The sequence below is a fragment of the Caretta caretta genome, chromosome 8 (genome assembly GCF_965140235.1).
Source record: "Caretta caretta isolate rCarCar2 chromosome 8, rCarCar1.hap1, whole genome shotgun sequence".
Taxonomy (NCBI): Eukaryota; Metazoa; Chordata; order Testudines; family Cheloniidae; genus Caretta; species Caretta caretta.
Window position 1 is genome coordinate 79,696,789 of NC_134213.1, and position 16,724 is coordinate 79,713,512.

The following is a 16,724-nucleotide window of genomic DNA, read 5'->3' on the forward strand; positions in this document are numbered from 1 at the left end:
ACAAAAACCTTCCCCCACAGATTTGAAAGTATCTTCTCCCCTTATTGGTCCTTTTGGTCAGGTGCCAACCAGGTTATCTGAGCTTCTTAACCCTTTACAGGTAAAGGAGGGATTTTATGCTACCCTTAGCTGTATATTTATGACATATGCTTTTGATTTATGTCTATAAATTGAATATTTTTAGTCATCATCCTATAAACTGTTAGAGTTCAGCAAGCATTTCTTAGTTCATGATAGAAATAATAAGACATTAAAATGGAACTTAAAACTTTTAGCTTCTCACAATGTAACCCTCTTTATTGAATCCCTCAGTTACAAACATTGGAATATTTTTAGTATCCACCAATTAAATGCAAAAGCTACACTAATGCAGTTAAAATTAAAAAGCCAGGAAATACAGAAGTTTGGATTTCTACAGCAACATTGTCAGCCAAGTTGCATGACGTACATACTACATATTTCCTTTCTGTTTTTATATCGTTAAATGAATGGTTTAATATTTAATATAGTATTGTTTCCATTTTTAATATATACCAAAAGATACTCAGAATGTTCAGTGTAGCTAAGCTAATGTCACTTTAAGGACCTATTGGATTTGCACACATTTTCATTTTAACCATGCAGCCAAATGTTTTAATATAGGTTTTTCTATTAATTTTATTGTGTTTTAGAAAAATGCAATTTCCTATTTTAAATAATCCCAATTAAGCTTTCAAGTGAGAAGACTTCGGAAGGGGGGAATTTCCACTACTGCTACACTTGCTGCTATTCTGTGGCTGGAAATCGTCTTCAGACTGTTTACAGGGCATCAGCTTACATTTAAGTTCCATCTGTACTAACAAATTGACCCATTGTTGGCAACAGCTGCAACAGGTCCCACTAAGATGGTGTTAAAAACATTTTAATTACTAGTGTAAATGGGACAAAACTGTTTTCAGCATCACTGATCATGCATTCGGTAATGGTATTGAAGTGGGTTTTCTTCATTCTACAGTAGCAGTCAAATCCTTTTCAACACCAGTTTGGAGGCTCTTTGCTGATGCTGGTTGTCAGCAATGAGTCAAATTCCTACTGCAGACAGGGCAAGAGTCCGTCCTACAAAGCTTACATCTCCGTGTAATAAAACAAGGCTTAAATCTATGTCTGTATCCTCTGTATCCGTCCGGTCATCCATTAGCTTAAAAAAGCAGTTTTAGTTGATGGTGAAAAACTTGAACTTACTAATCAGTCTTCCTGAGTCACTCTCTCTTTCCATCTTCCAGTCGGAATAAATAACTTCACCATCCTGTGATGCCAGAAAAATCAAATAAATGCAAACAGAAGCTGGGTGAAATATTTATAGCAAAAGCTTTAGGCAAAAGGTGCCTATTTTTAGTTTGTAAAATTGGAGTCTCTTTACTAAATGTAAATTTTTAGGTACATTTAATGTGAACATGTTTTAGCATGACTGCAAAAATGGGGCAAATGTTCACTTACTTTATCAGTTGGGTTGTTTTAATTAAAAAAAAAACCCTGCAGTCTTCAGGAAAAACTCACCAATCAGCATTTATAGGGCATTCTTCATGTAGAGCTGGAGTAGTTCACATGTATTATATGGACCTTGCCCCATAGTTTTAGGAAAAGGTGGCAGCAACAGAGAAAAATTATTTCAACGGGAACCCCAAAATGGAAGAAATGCCGGAAATTTTAAAAAGACACCCTTTTAAATTGTTCAATTTTGGCAGCTAGATCTAGTTTAAAAAGGGTAGAAGCTGGAACATTAGGCTTATTTTTAATACAGGACTAAATTAGGGAAAAAAAATCAAAATATGATAAAGCTTTCATGAGACTTCTAGGGGAAACCTTGCAATAAACATTACTGTCCTAATAGTTCTGGCAATGGGAATAAGGACATTTTATGTGTTCCTAGGTTTAAGAATTAAGTTCAACACCTTTTGGCTAGGATTTCCAATGGAGCCTAGGGGAATTAGCCACCCAACTCCCACTGACTTTCAATCCCAGCCTTTAGACATGAGTGTATGGCCCAGCGATCTTTTAAAGTAAAATATTTATATAAATGTGTCAAAATGGGCTACAAAGGCAAGGCAAATTCTGAGTTAAAAAACTACTGATTAACTCATAAAGAAAACATGTACATGCACCAGTCTGTGTAAACTGTCCAGCACACCCCCGCTATTTTAAGAATGATCAGTCATAGATTATAATCAAAATGTTTAACTTACTTCAGTTCCAACAAAAAAGTTGGTGGGGATATTCTCCAATATCTGAAGAGCTTTGGCTGAAGGGACCTTTAACTGCTTATAAGGATTTTCATCTCCAAATATTTCTGGTTTGACTTGGTATTGCATCTTATCTTGAAAAGAGTATGGATATAATCATTTGGTTATATAGGGAAATTTACTAGATCAGGCATTTTATTTTCCTTACTAAGGTAATTCCAGGGTGAGGGGTTAGAACTTTCAAGATGAGAAATAAGGAAGGGAAGAAAATTCTGGAGAAGAGTGAACCTAGTATGGCATGGAATAGAATGTTACCTTAATCTAGCAGGGGGAAAGAGGCTGAGCACATACAAATTGCTAGCAATACAAGGCAGGCGAAGCGGTACTCTTATGGTGCCTACACTTCAGATTTTTCATAAAATCTCCCACAGTTGCCCACCACTGATGCAGTTCCACTAGTGGCAGACACAGCGGGAGCACTAGCGTCGGCCAGTTTACGTGGTTAAAATGCTGATGACACACTAGGACTCCCAATGTTGCTACCCCGGCAGAGCTCTAACACTGCTGTAGCAATGGGAGTAAGTGATCATCCAACCTGAATTGGGTGGGACAATCCAAAATGCAGAGTTCAAGTCCCAGGCTGAATGACTCTGGGATAGCATTTGTCACAGATTCCCTGCAGCGCCTGCTCCGTGCCTTCCAAGGCTCTGGGCGGCATCAGCCTGTTCCTGGGGGTGGGGGGCTGAGTTTGGCCTTAGCCCCTCCTTTGTCATGAGGCCTTGCCCCTGCTCCTCCTCTTACCCCTGAGTCCCTTCCCCCCTGGCCAGGCCAGCAGCTGGAGCCAGGCTGTGGTAAGAGCCACCCTAGGCAGGTGGAGGACCCAGGGCTCCCCACAGCGGGCCAGCTCTTACCATGGCCTGGCTCTGGCTTTCGGCCTGGCCAGGGGACAGGGACTCGGGGTAAGAGGAGGAGCAGGGGTGATGTCACAGAGGGGGAGTTGCTCCTGCATGTGTCCTGCTTTTGCCTTTTGAAAAGGTGGTCACCCTAAATGGGAGAGGCTAAGAAAAACTCACAATACAGGATGTGCTTGTGGAGACAGCTATGCTGCAACCATGTAAATGGATAAGCAGGGTAGTAGGTCTGGGATGATAGCCAGAAAAATCTGTCACTTGAGAATCCTAAGCACTGCTGGAAAAGGTGTGATGGAAAACCCTGACTTCAGAGAATAACTGAGTCTGGGCACAATCCTATGAATATTTATGCACCCAAGTGGTCTCATTGACTTCAGTGGGACTATACAAATGAGTAACATTTCTCTGGTATAGATGTATTTGCTCTCTAGATTGAGCTTGTTGGCTGCTAACAGTGAATGTATATTTGTTTAAATAAATGTTTCACTTGGAATTAAAAAATATAGCAATATTTCTCTTGGTCTTTCTTTCGTTTAGACCAAACTTGACTAGGCAATGCCCCTTTCAACCTCAGGGGAAAAACATGATCACCAGTAATGAAAGTGTCTAACACTTGCTGGAGCCTGTGTTGTTCTTATAAAACTTTTCATGTATCTCCAGAACTTGATAAAGACAATTGACAATGACTTCTGTTGTTCCAGAATTCTTACTTTCCTTCTTTGTCAAGGGCTCAGTAACAAGTTGGAATTAAACAGCTGAAAGATTAGTGTGTCTCTTGGATGCTCTCATTTTTGGGGGACGGCGGGGAATTTGAAGTTTGCTATGTGAATATGTTAAGGTAGTGAGTTTGTAGAATTATTTATGAACTTTTTATTTAAAACTGTAGTTAGTAGTGGGCAGTACATAAATCTGATCCAGCACATCTTAGTAACAGAGTTATAGTGCTTCAGGGTTAGTGTGATAATGATTTCCAAAAGTATTTTTAAGGTCACATGCTGTCCCATTGGTACTAATTTGCTCCAAACCTTATAAACCTGCCTGATGATCGTTCACCATTCCAAATCTGCCTTGTTCCCCCTTCTGTTGCCTTCCCCATTCTCCAAAGACTTTAATGATTTTTCAATATTTTCCTTTTGATTGCTGTTTTACCAACGCAAGGAGGAAGGATGGTCTACCCATTAACGTGGGACTCAGAAGAATTGGGTTAAATTACCTGATCAGTCAGTGACCTGTGTGACCTTGAGCAAATCACTTAACCTTTCTGTGTCTTAGTTTATCCCTCTGTAAAATGGGGGTAATAGCACTTCTCTACCTTTTGAGGGACATGTGAGGATAAATACATTAAAGATTGTGTGGCAGTAACACTCAAATACTATGGTAATGGGAGCTATACAAGTACCTAAGATAGCATGATAGGTTTTCTCTCTGAATACTTTCTCTGAAAGTATTATCGTACAGAAGACTAATAATTTCTGATGCAAAGTAAGCAAATAGAAGACTTGCCTCAGGAGTAGAAAATTAGTAAGGAAAGGTTCATTTAAAATAAAACCCCAGGTTAATAAATTTCTAACAGTGGCTCTAAAGGAGGAAATCACACATAGTACTGACCAAGGCTCAATTCACTTTAATGGGAATAAGTACTCCTGAGAAAAACAGCTTGCTAGTATAACTTCTAATGAGATCTGATAACCTGTGACCCATTGCTAGAGAATTCTGTTCTTCTCATACTGTATGTGTTCATTACCTTCACCATGCCATGATATACCAGTAAATTTAGGAAAACAGGTCCACTAGTTACAGTATATTTATGTTGCTTATCTTTTATTCTATATGCAGAGAAAAATCATCTTACCAAAATACTTACATGTCAAAAATATCCACTGAAAATATTACCTTGCATTTTGTAATGGAAATGCTCTTCCACTAGGCTAATTTTGGTAGGACTATACTCTCCACTTGTGTCGCTCTTGGATAGGTTTGCCTGTTTAGTACAAAGGGAGTATTTGATAACTCATTTTGTCAAACACTTGAGGCATATGTCTAAATTGCTTTCTGTTGTAATGGTAAAGACCTGTCAGTCTGAAGTGCATTCTTCAGATTCCACAAATCCTTCCAACACCACCTTTGCTAGCTTCCAACGCCGCCTTTGCTAGCAGTAGGTAAAATGTGACTCAGCGGTCTAGCCGACATTATGCTTTTCCCTCTAAAATTTCTCACTGTTGCCACTTCAATGTCAGCTCCACTGGTGGTAATCCCAGTGGCCACTCGTGTTTTAACAAACATGTCTCTAGACCTGCTCTGACCAGGATAGACAACCTGGTGGTAAAAGTGCTTGTATACATTACTACTTCCACTGTAGCCTGAGTTTATTCAGAAATTCTTAGATCATTTTAAAGTTCTTGTAAGCTAAGTTTGGAAAGTATTTGTCCTATTCTGTTCATGTTATAGGGATTCAAATTTGCCCCTACACGAATCACAACAAAATTTAAAAGGAAAATCACGATACTGTGAACATTTACATGGTAAGATTTGGGGTGAGGGGGTGGAGAGTGAGCCCCCATACACTCATCCCGCAGCAGTGGCTCCTATCCTGCAGGTCTGGACCTGGCTCCCTACTCGGGGCATTGTGACCGAGTGCCCAGGGGTGACAGTACCACTCAGGTTTGACCAGTGGGATTAGGGTTGGAGTACTGGGACCGAGGGTGCTTCTACTGGTGGTTGGTGCCCTGTTGGCAGGGCAAAGAGGCAGCAGCAATAAAGAGACTTAGGTATATTGTCTCCAAAGAGAGAGAGCTGAATTTTCATACCTTTTCCCCTAAAACCATGACTTTTTTACTAAATTTAGCAGGATTGCACTGTGATTTTTTTTTTAATTTAAAAATGCCATGACAACTCTGCAGGCCTATACATTATATACAGTACCTTAATGAGAGGTCTCCAGGAGAGATCTAGATGTTTAAAAGTAGTCGGTACATCAGGGGGAGCCTCGATAACCTTGTCTTCTTTTACTTTCTCGAATGAACTCTGGATAGTAGCTTTGGGGGCTCGAAGATCCCAAAATAATATGGAGCTCCACAAAACCAGAGATTGTAGGTTATTGCTATTCGTATGCTTAAAAATCATTTAAACTTTTCAATAAGCTTTTGTATAATTGTTTTTTATCTTCAAAATTAGTATAGCAATAGATGCAAGAGTTTGGGGAACAGAGAAATGGAGAACTAGTTTATAGCTACTTTTGTACACTATGGCATATAGTTACTCCACATTTTGTCCTCACTCTCTTCTTAATCATATACTGTAGCTAAATAAGCATCATACAGTTTAAGAAAACTACACACTCAGTGGATGAAATGCACTCCCTTGCATAGAGCCTAATTACTTGGTCTGGGACTGTGTCTGCTGTGCAGCCTCTGGGTTGGAGTTGCATCCACAGCCCTGCCAGCCAGTTGAAGAATGTAAGAAATGTCATACTGGTCTGACTCAAGGGCCATCTAGTCCAGCACCCTGTCTCTGACAGTGGCCAGTAGTGGATGCTTCCTGAATGAAATGAGTTGTACTGGCAAAAGGACTATGTGCAGGTCTAACTCCATCTACACTAGGGCTTTTGCCAGTTTAGAAATTTTATTAAAAACCCACACTAATTGACGTTACTATTCAAGAAAAAGTTTCTTGTGTAGACATGGCCTTAGGTTATTTAGCAGCCTTCTGTGCATAAATACAGTTCTGTGGCCTTCCAGGACAATCTACGTGGGGCCAGCACAGACGCTTTTTCTGTGGCACAGAGTGAGCATGAAAGCACCTCTGTAAGGCTGTCCAGCTAGTGGACCCCACACGCTGCCCTTATGTGGGGTTTAAGTGATGTGGTGGTCCGTGTGCTGGCCCTCTGCAATAGGATGAATTTAATCTATTCCAGATAGCTTTGTAGGAATTCAGAACTTTGTCAGTTACACCATTGAATATATGCTGAAATATTTAGCAGAGAGAAGGAATAAGGTATATTTAGAAGGATTTTCAAAGGAATTCAGGAGATGTTTTGTGCCTATGAAAACATTTGTAGAATGCATTACCAATCAGGAGAGCAGGTTACAAGCTGCACACAAACTCCAGTTCTGTTTTCAAAAACAATGCCCATTCTGTTAACCTAAAATAATAATTAATTAATAATACAGGGAGGTGGAGATGAGAAATGGCAACAAATTATTATCAACAAAGCTACTTCTTCACCGCCTCTAAAAACAAACTTTAAGAAAGAGAGCCTCTCGCTGTGGGCTGTACAACTCCCCTGGTACAGCTTTCAGAGTAGCAGCCATGTTAGTCTGTATTCGCAAAAAGAAAAGGAGTACTTGTGGCACCTTAGAGACTAACCAATTTATTTGAGCATGAGCTTTCGTGAGCAAGTCAGGGCTCATTAGCCCATTGATATGAAAATGAAACAAACACGTTTTACCAAAACAAACATACTGCAAGCAAATCAGTTAGTGCCTTGATATTCAGAAATGCCAAGCATGTAGAACGTGAAATGAGGTCAATGAGATCTTAAGTTACTGGCACAACTGAAAATCAGGCCCTCAGTTGTCAAATATGTGAGTACCTAATATCCATCCTCTTGTAAATTTCATCCTGCTCAAACAAATAGCAAATCAGTGAAGAATTAATGGTAAACAACTACATAGTGAAATTGCAATTCAAAAAGTGAATATCTCAAATGATACTTGCTTATAGTAATTATAAATAATTTAGTTTTTATTAGGCTTCTTATGTTTTTCCAATAACACTTTTCTCTGAATTGATCATTTTTTTTACTTATTTCCTCTCTTTTTAGATCAAAACAGAAAATTAGATTTACATTTAAACTTATTCAGAAAATAAAAGAATAGCAAAGTGCTGATGAAATAATGCAAGTTATTGATTCCAGTAATGTTTTCTGATCTTATTTTCAAACCTAATTCCCAATCTCAAAAAGATGAAAATGTATGTACACAATGGAATCTTTGTCCAGAGAAAGAATTGACTACTTCCGGATAATTGGCAAAACCTGCATTTATCAGCTACTCAAGAAAGTTGCATCCATTCTTTTAACACTTTGTAAGCCAAATCCTTCTAAATTTTCTCAAACAAACATGGCCACTGAAGTCAAAAGGTTATTTGCATGGGTAAGGAAGGCTGGATTAGAATCAGAATGTAGTTTGTTTACTTTCTATCATGCAGTTTTGTAATATTGGATTTGCTGATCCTGTGCCAATGTAGCACTGATGCTCTAGACAGACCCTGAGTTGAACCACTGGCAAATATGTATGTACTCTTCTGCGGAGGCCTTGTCTTTATACGTGTATATACAGTGCCAAGAGGGGGTTGTGGGTACTATCACAATATAATTAGTGATTAATGTGCAATGTATCAATCTTCCTTCCAAAGATGTATATGCATTGTCTTCTCCACAGTCTTCACTCGAGCGTTAATGCAGTAGCAACTGAGTCTTAAAAACTTAGTTACAAGAAATTCTCAAGGTAACATCCTCTTTGGGTGGTGGGTCAGATTTTTTCAACCTGGCCTCTTTTTTGCACACCTCACTAATCCTACTACTTAGACAGCAAATGATCACCTTGGGCTGACTCATGGAATCCCTCTTTCCCTCCCACACTAACTTTAGAGGTAGCTGGATGGGCCCTTAAGATACTGTGGATGGAGCACTATGAATAGGATAGAAAGTAAATGTAGGTGCAATTTTTGTGGGTGCAACTTCTATCTAGAAAAAGGAGAAAAAGTCATTTCTAGCAACTAAGTTGTTTAGGTGACCTAGGAAGTTATTGCTTTAACTTCTTGGAGTCAGGCAAGGAATTCCCATAGTAGAGTTAATATACAAAAAGAAAAGGAGTACTTGTGGCACCTTAGAGACTAACCAATTTATTTGAGCATCAGCTTTCATGAGCTACAGCTCACTTCATCGGATGCATAAAGTGGAAAATACAGTGGGAAGATTTATATACACACAGACCATGAAAAAATGAGTAAAAAGAAAAGGAGTACTTGTGGCACCTTAGAGACTAACCAATTTATTTGAGCATGAGCTTTCGTGAGCCACAGCTCACTAGCTCATGCTCAAATAAATTGGTTAGTCTCTAAGGTGCCACAAGTACTCCTTTTCTTTTTGCGAATACAGACTAACACGGCTGTTCCTCTGAAACCTGAAAAAATGAGTGTTTATCATACACATTGTAAGGAGAGTGATCACTTAAGATGAGCTATTACCAGCAGGAGAGTGGGGTGGGGGAAGAGAAAACCTTTTGAAGTGATAATCAAGATGGGCCATTTCCAGCACATTTCCAGGAGTTAACAAGAACGTCTGAGGAACAGTTTGGGGGAGGGGGGGAGGGAGGAATAAGCAAGGTGAAATAGTTTTACTTTGTGTAATGACTCAACCACTCCCAGTCTCTATTCAAGCCTAAGTTAATTGTATCCAATTTACAAATTAATTCCAATCCAGCAGTCTCTCCTTGGAGTCTGTTTTTGAAGTTTTTTTGTTGAAGAATAGTCACTTTGAGGTCAGAAATCGCGTGACCAGAGAGATTGAAATGTTCTCCGACTGGTTTATGAATGTTATAATTCTTGACATCTGATTTGTGTCCATTTATTCTTTTACGTAGAGACTGTCCAGTTTGACCAATGTACATGGCAGAGGGGCATTGCTGGCACATGATGGCATATATCACACTGGTAGATGTGCAGGTGAACGAGCCTCTGATAGCGTGGCTGATGTGATTAGGCCCTATGATGGTGTCCCCTGAATCTATACTCTCCTGCTGGTAATAGCTCATCTTAAGTGATCACTCTCCTTACAATGTATATGATAAACACCCATTTTTTTCATGGTCTGTGTGTATATAAATCTCCCCACTGTATTTTCCACTTTATGCATCCGATGAAGTGAGTTGTAGCTCATGAAAGCTTATGCTCAAATAAATTGGTTAGTCTCTAAGGTGCCACAAGTACTCCTTTTCTTTTTGCGAATACAGACTAACACGGCTGCTACTCTGAAACCAGTTAATATACAGTAACTCCTCACTTAAGGTTGTCCTGGTTAATGTTGTTTCATTGTTACGTTGCTGATCTATTAGGGAACAAGCTTGTTTAAAGTTGCGCAATGCTCCCTTATAACGGTGGTTTGGCAGCTGCCTGCTTTGTCCACTGCTTGGAGGATTCTCAGGAAGAGCAGCCTCTCCTTGTGGGGATTAGAACCGGCCCGGGGGGGAAGGGCTGTCATTGTTTGGCATTCTAGGATGCAGTCAGAAATACAGTACTGAGCCCAAGTACTACTGAGATTATTATAAATAATTTCATCTTGTAACACTGATCTGCAGTTCACACACTGCTTTTATTAGTCATTTGTTAAAAATATAAAGAAAAAGTAATAAAATATCCATTGAAACTCACCTCAAAATAGTCTGGCAGCCAGTGTATATCTGTTATTACTGTTTTATGGCCATATTCTATGGAAGAGACTGCACAATATCTCACAAAATGTGGTTCCTTACCACTTTGTTGTGCTTGTATAAACGTTGGCTAGAGAAGTTTTTAAAAGATACATTTTAAAAGGTATGTTTTGCAAAATACAACATTAGTTATCAAGAAAAAAGAGGAAACTTCTCATATTGTTAATGTCCCTTTACAGTATTTTAGTTCAACCTAGAAACCTTTCTAGGGGTCTGATCTAAAGCCCATTAAAGTCAATGTAAAGTCTCACTCAGCTTTGAATCAGATCCTGGCATACCATACTCTAAAATTTATGTCCACAATTGCTCCACCCACCTCCAATATAGCATTATTTCTTCCACTGTGCTCTCAGGCCTTCCTTCTAATTACCCACTTTTGTATCCTCTTTCCATTCTCATCTTTGTGCCTTCTTCCATACCACACACTCTGCCTGGAACTATCTCCCTCATTCCATGAGCCAAACCACCTTCCCTCTACCCTTTAAATCTGTCCTTTAAAACACACTTCCATACACACCTTTAGCACTGGGGAAAATTTCTGTTCTGCTTTCAGTTTATACCTCATCCAATACTGATTTGATCTATTCGGTAGCTTCCTGGGGGTAGGGCTGAATACACTGTTGGTGCTCAATAAATAACAATGCCCTATTGTATCTCTGGTCTGTGTGGATTACAGTAATATTATTTATCTGAGTTGATGATGTAGATATGAGATTTTGATAAAGATTTATTTTGTTGCCTCACGTATTGGAATACAAACAGTCTAGTTAGTACTTCATTGCCAGGCTGATATTTCCTTCATTTTAAGCCTGCATTCCCTTTCCCATATTTTATTTCCTAACTTTCTCTCATTTTCCTTCCCCCCCCCCTTTTTTTAATTCACAGCAGGGCATACTCCAGCACTAAATACAGAACTCAAGTACTAACCATATTAACAGCAGTGTTCTTGCTTCCACCAGCACCAGTTTTAGCATTCTGCAGCTTTTCTTCATACTCAGAAATGTCCCACAGTACAACCTATGAGGAGAAATGAATGTCCTTACAAATTATTTTTTCTGTTTAAATGATAGATTAAAACATACTTCTGAACTGTAATATGAGCACTGTTTGAGACAAGAAGGAGGAAGGCAACTTTCTATACCAGAACTGGAGGGTGGTGTTTTTTTTTAAGGTATTGCCTCTGTAGACCCTCACTGTAGCAGTCTCGTGCAACAAGACTGCAAATCCTAGAACCATCTGAGTCACTTAACAATTGGTTGGTCTGTGTAGCTTGTCACACTGATCAAGCATTTCTAAGTGTTACCTTTAAAGTGATTGCTGAGGTTGTGGACTAAAAAACTGCTTCTATGACATCACATCCTCAGACTCAATAAAGGATTAGACATTTCTATGGATGATGAGAATGTTTACTGACAGGATAAAACATTTATATGGGATGTAAACTTTCATGTTTCATAAACCAACATTAATTGATGAAAGTTGGGAATAAAACTTCCCGTCCATAAAAATGTCTAATCCTTTTCTGAATTGTTTTAATCTCCTGGGGTCAGTAATATCTTGTGGTTCCACAGGTTAATTATGTGTTTGTAAAGAAGCAATTTCTTTTTTTAACAGATAATTGCATTTCCTCTCAATTTTATTGTCCTGCACTTAGAATGGAAGAATTCCATGCACTGCTACAGGCTGGGGATCGACTGGCTAAGCGGCAGTTCTGCAGAAAAGGACCTGCAGATTACAGTGGATGAGAAGCTGGATATGAGTCAATGGTATGCCCTTGTTGCCAAGAAGGCAAAAGGCATACTGAACTCCATTAGTAGGAGCATTGCCAGCAGTTGACGGAAGTAATTATTTCCCTCTATTCGGCACTGGGGAGGCCACATGTGGAGTACTGTGTCCAGTTTTGGGCCCCCCACTACAGAAAGGATGTGGACCAGTTGGAGAGTCCAGCGGAGGGCAACAAAAATTATTAGAGGGCTGGGGCACATGACTTATGAGGAGAGGCTGAGGGAACTGGGGTTATTAAGGGCTTGGCTATGCTTGCAAGTTAGAGTGCATTAAAGCAGCCCCGGGCGCCCTAGCTCCTGAGGTGTCCACAGTGGCAAGGCATGTATAGCGCCTGGACTCTGTAGCTGGAGCGCTCCTGGTAATCCACCTCTATAAGAAGCATAAAGCTTGCTGCGCCCCGGCTGAAACAAGGTCAGTGTGGACAAGGTGTTGCATTACTGCGCTGTGATTGGCCACCAGAAATGCCCCATAATCCCCTGAAGTCAAGTGGCCACTCTTCTCATTCTGTTGAAATCGGCCGCAGGCATGCGGATATTCCCTTTCAAAGCTCAGTTTCTGACAGCCAGCATGCTTATCTGCTCTGGGACAAAGCAAACCGTTAGTGTGGAATGCTGCCATTGTGAGTGTGTGTGAGAGAGGGGGGAGGGTCTGCTGCTGTCTGAACTTACAAGACAACATGCTGACACAGTCTCAGCCCCCTAGAACACACTGTCTCTCCCCCCCATACACACAACACACTTCCTGTCACACTCCACCCCCTTCCTCCCCACATTTGAAAAGCACGTTGCAACTACTTGCACACCGGGATAGCTACCACAGTGCACTGCTCTTTGTGGCATTGCAAGAGCTGCTAATGTGTCCACGCCAGTGCGCTTGCAGCTGACAGTGTAAACACACGGCAGCATTTTCCCTGCTGTGGTCTCCGAAGGCTGGTTTAACTCCTAGCGCTCTACATCTGCAAGTGTAGCCAAGCCCTTAGTCTGCAGAAGAGAAGAGTGAGGAGGAGAGTCTAACAGATTCTTTTGTTCCTGTGAGGCTGGGTTTGTCCCATACCTGCCCTGATGAAGTGTGAACTGCTTCTCTGCTCTTGGAGAGTTTTTGCCTGGGTTTATTTTAAGCCATGAGGATACATTTTCAGCCTCATAACTACATACATGAAATTATAACCTGTAACATTACTATAACATCACTGTAACAACAATGCTCAGTGCCTTCCGAAGACACCCGCTATGACAAACTTTGCATTGGATGCCACACAATCATTTTATAAAGATGAACATGGGAGTGTAGGGTGTTCCCCTGAGGTACAGTGTCACACTATTTCACTAGGAGGGTGGAGAAGCACTGGATGGGTTACCTAGGGAGGTGGTGAAATCTCTGTCCTTAGCTGTTTTTAAGGCCAGTTTGACACAGCCCTGGCTGGGATGATTTAGTTGGGATTGGTCCTGCTTTGAGCAGGGGGTTGGACTACATGACCTCCTGAGGTTTCTTCCAGCCTTAATCTTCTATGATTCTATGTCTCCTTGTTTTTGTATTATGGTAGAGGATAAATGGGGTGCCCAACTGTATCTTTTGTACCATTTATCATTTTATATATTCTCTATCATGTTCATATTTTATTGATTTCCTCTCTAGAACCAAAAAAGTAGGAGAACTCTAAAGATGGGAAGCATTCATATTCTAAAGCCACAATGACGTACAAGCAGGGACATGGATCTGGACATGGTCTGGTGCAACTGGTAACAGACACGCAGGTACTATTGGTCCAAGGAAAGGCCCACACTTCTGCCATATTGGAGATGAAGGATAAAGGCAGCATAGCCCTCCTAAAGACAAGCATCTACCGAAACTATGAAGAAGTTATGATCACAGTCTGCTTTGGTACCATCTACATCAAGGAAGCTGGACTGATCTGCTATACTAGATCCCTCACAAGACCACAACTTCTTTACATATTCTCCCTTCCTTTAAGGTATCTGGTGCTGTCCCCTGGCAGACAGGATACTGAACTAGACAGACTGCTGATCTGATCAAGCATGGTAATTTCTATGTTTTTTCTACGACCTGCTATCAATGGATGAAAATGCTCCGTTTCTGGAGCCAAGAGACCTGGATGGGTCTAGAGATTTTAGTTAGCTTAGCCACTTAGATATGAGAAGTGGACATTTTTAGTCAACCCAGTACCCTTAGTGGTTCTGGGACATGAAGAATAGTATGCAATACTCCTAAGAGTGGCAACGTGCCAAGGCAATTCTATGGAGGAGAAACCTGAGATACTCCTTCTCATAAATTACCAACAAAACAGCAAAATGTATTAAAGAAAAAAAATGAGAGTCCATGAGGGTCACTGTCCAAACAGTTGTCCACAGTATGAGGAATTTCTTCAGATAAGATCATGCCTATCCTATCAGCATTATTTGGTGTGGAATACTCTCTTGTGCTGTCAAACCTCTCTCACAAGAGGGATTTAGACGCAGACATAGGTAGGGAACCACGAGGAATGTGGTTCCTTAAGAAACTGAGAAGGAACAGGGGAATAGGACATAAAGTGCAGGCAACAGGATTTCCTTGTAGATATTTGATTATCCATTGGTTAAGAGACTTGGTTGCCCATACCTGCACAATAAAGGTACAAACCCTGTTTCACTACCACAGTGGGCTCATTTGTACAGAATCCATGGGAGCTGAAACTTGGGAATTTTTCCCACAAGTGGTGTGATTTGGCCATGTGTATTTTGACTGTGCTTCACTAGTTTATACAAACTACCAAGTTTGCTGCCATACTGCATTTTCCATTTGTTCAAGAACACTCAATATTCACTATTTAGTGCAGATACACTAATGTAGTAAATTAAAATTCAAAAATGAAGATTGACTAGAACAATCCATATAGAAAATAACAGAAGGAAAAAGAAAGGAACCAACACCTGTCCATTCATACAGCCTCCAGCAATGATATTGGGATCAGATGGACAGAACTCAAAGCAGTAGATATCTTCAGGGCAATCCAGCATTAACTAGAAAAAATAATAATCAATTGAGAAATCCAGCCATGTTGGAAAGATTGTTCCTTTGTTGTCTGAATGCTTTGAATATTTTAAAATCCTGTTTAAATACCTGAGGGTGAATAGGGTCAGAGAAACTCCAAAAAAGAATTGGTGACTTCCGCAACAACAGTTTACCCGATTGGGCAATGCGTTCTTCATAAGAAAGCCGCTCTGTTACTGACACTGCTATAATCCCTGATGGAGGGGAAAACAAACAACTTCATTGTCGATAAAGGGAAAATGTTAGCAGTTCTTAAAAAAAAAATGCTATGCCCACTTCAAGTGTTAATGGCTCTGTTAATTATTGCTTTATAGGTGACCTGTAAAGAGAGACAATTGGCTATATCTCCTTTTCATATACATAGCCAATTTTTTTTCCCACTGTAGGTCACCTTTAAAGCAATAATTTTAGTTAATGAATGATTAGGCACCTTATAAATGCATGATGGAAGCCCAAGACCAGAATATGACACAATATTTTTGATAAGAGTCGTTTAATTGTAATCTCAAAACTGGAATAACGTGATAGACATGGTTATGCTCTTGGGCACCCATTAAGAAACCAATTCCTTTATTGTTATACTTAAAAAGAAGGCAGATTTCCTGTGCATCCTCCAGTGTTGGCTATTCAATGGCATGTGTGGAGCTGCAATATCCCAAAGGAAGCACTGGAAAGCATTCAGAATGTATACTGGTGCTCTTTGCACTCAGGTGGAGCCACATAGCCAAGTGGTGGGGAGAAGTTGAAAGAGAAGCAGGGCCCCATGGAGAGTGTGTGCTTCTGGGATAATATGAGAAAGAAATTAGGCCCAGCACAATTACAGTCCCTTTAAATGGGTTTCACAAGGGGAAAATTTCCTTCCTATGTATTCTCTACTATACACTTGTACAAGAAATCATCTAGCCTACAACATTACCTCTTTGATTTCTACACAATATCTGTCCATATCCCACTTTATCTCAAATCAGTGGTTTCCACATTTAAAAGCCAATAAAACCTTTATCAATTTAAACTTTAAAGCTCTCAAACTATTTCAGGCATGAACGAAATATTCGATAAGCATTACCATAAATGGTTGGGTGCCAGCAAACACAGCTAACTGTTCTATGCTTCAGATAGTGCAGGTCTGTAAACGATTGGTATTCCTTAAGGTAAGCATCTGACTTGCCACCAAAGGCACTTTCATCTTCTGCTAATGCTTTCCAGTCATCAAAAAAGGCATTCATTATTTCATTTTGCTGCAATGCTATTTCCACTCTGTTATGAAAATA

The 16,724-nt window shown here is 40.1% G+C and overlaps 1 protein-coding gene and 1 long non-coding RNA gene across 10 annotated transcripts in view; one reads left to right on the forward strand and one right to left on the reverse strand.

Moving 5' to 3' along the window:
• DNAI3 (dynein axonemal intermediate chain 3) overlaps positions 1-16,724 on the reverse strand; it is a 67,984-nt gene that overhangs the window by 25,329 nt on the left and 25,931 nt on the right. For 8 of the 9 annotated variants that reach the window (XR_007357915.2, XR_012669705.1, XR_007357914.2 and 5 more), the window contains 10 exons: positions 16,520-16,710; positions 15,523-15,647; positions 15,333-15,422; positions 11,548-11,637; positions 10,562-10,690; positions 7,198-7,271; positions 6,053-6,200; positions 5,024-5,111; positions 2,223-2,353; positions 1,222-1,285 (listed from right to left, as the gene is read on the reverse strand). Coding sequence is in view for 4 of the 9 variants with exons in the window: in XM_048859779.2 (XP_048715736.1) it covers positions 1,222-1,285; positions 2,223-2,353; positions 5,024-5,111; positions 6,053-6,200; positions 7,198-7,271; positions 10,562-10,690; positions 11,548-11,637; positions 15,333-15,422; positions 15,523-15,647; positions 16,520-16,710 (1,130 nt within the window). In the remaining 5 variants the exon portion in view is untranslated. The remainder of the gene's footprint in view (positions 1-1,221; positions 1,286-2,222; positions 2,354-5,023; positions 5,112-6,052; positions 6,201-7,197; positions 7,272-10,561; positions 10,691-11,547; positions 11,638-15,332; positions 15,423-15,522; positions 15,648-16,519; positions 16,711-16,724) is intronic. The other variant, XM_048859778.2, reaches the window with a different exon arrangement.
• LOC142073115 (uncharacterized) lies at positions 12,265-15,057 on the forward strand. Its single transcript, XR_012669797.1, has 2 exons — positions 12,265-12,461; positions 14,041-15,057. It is a non-coding gene; the product is annotated as an uncharacterized LOC142073115 (long non-coding RNA).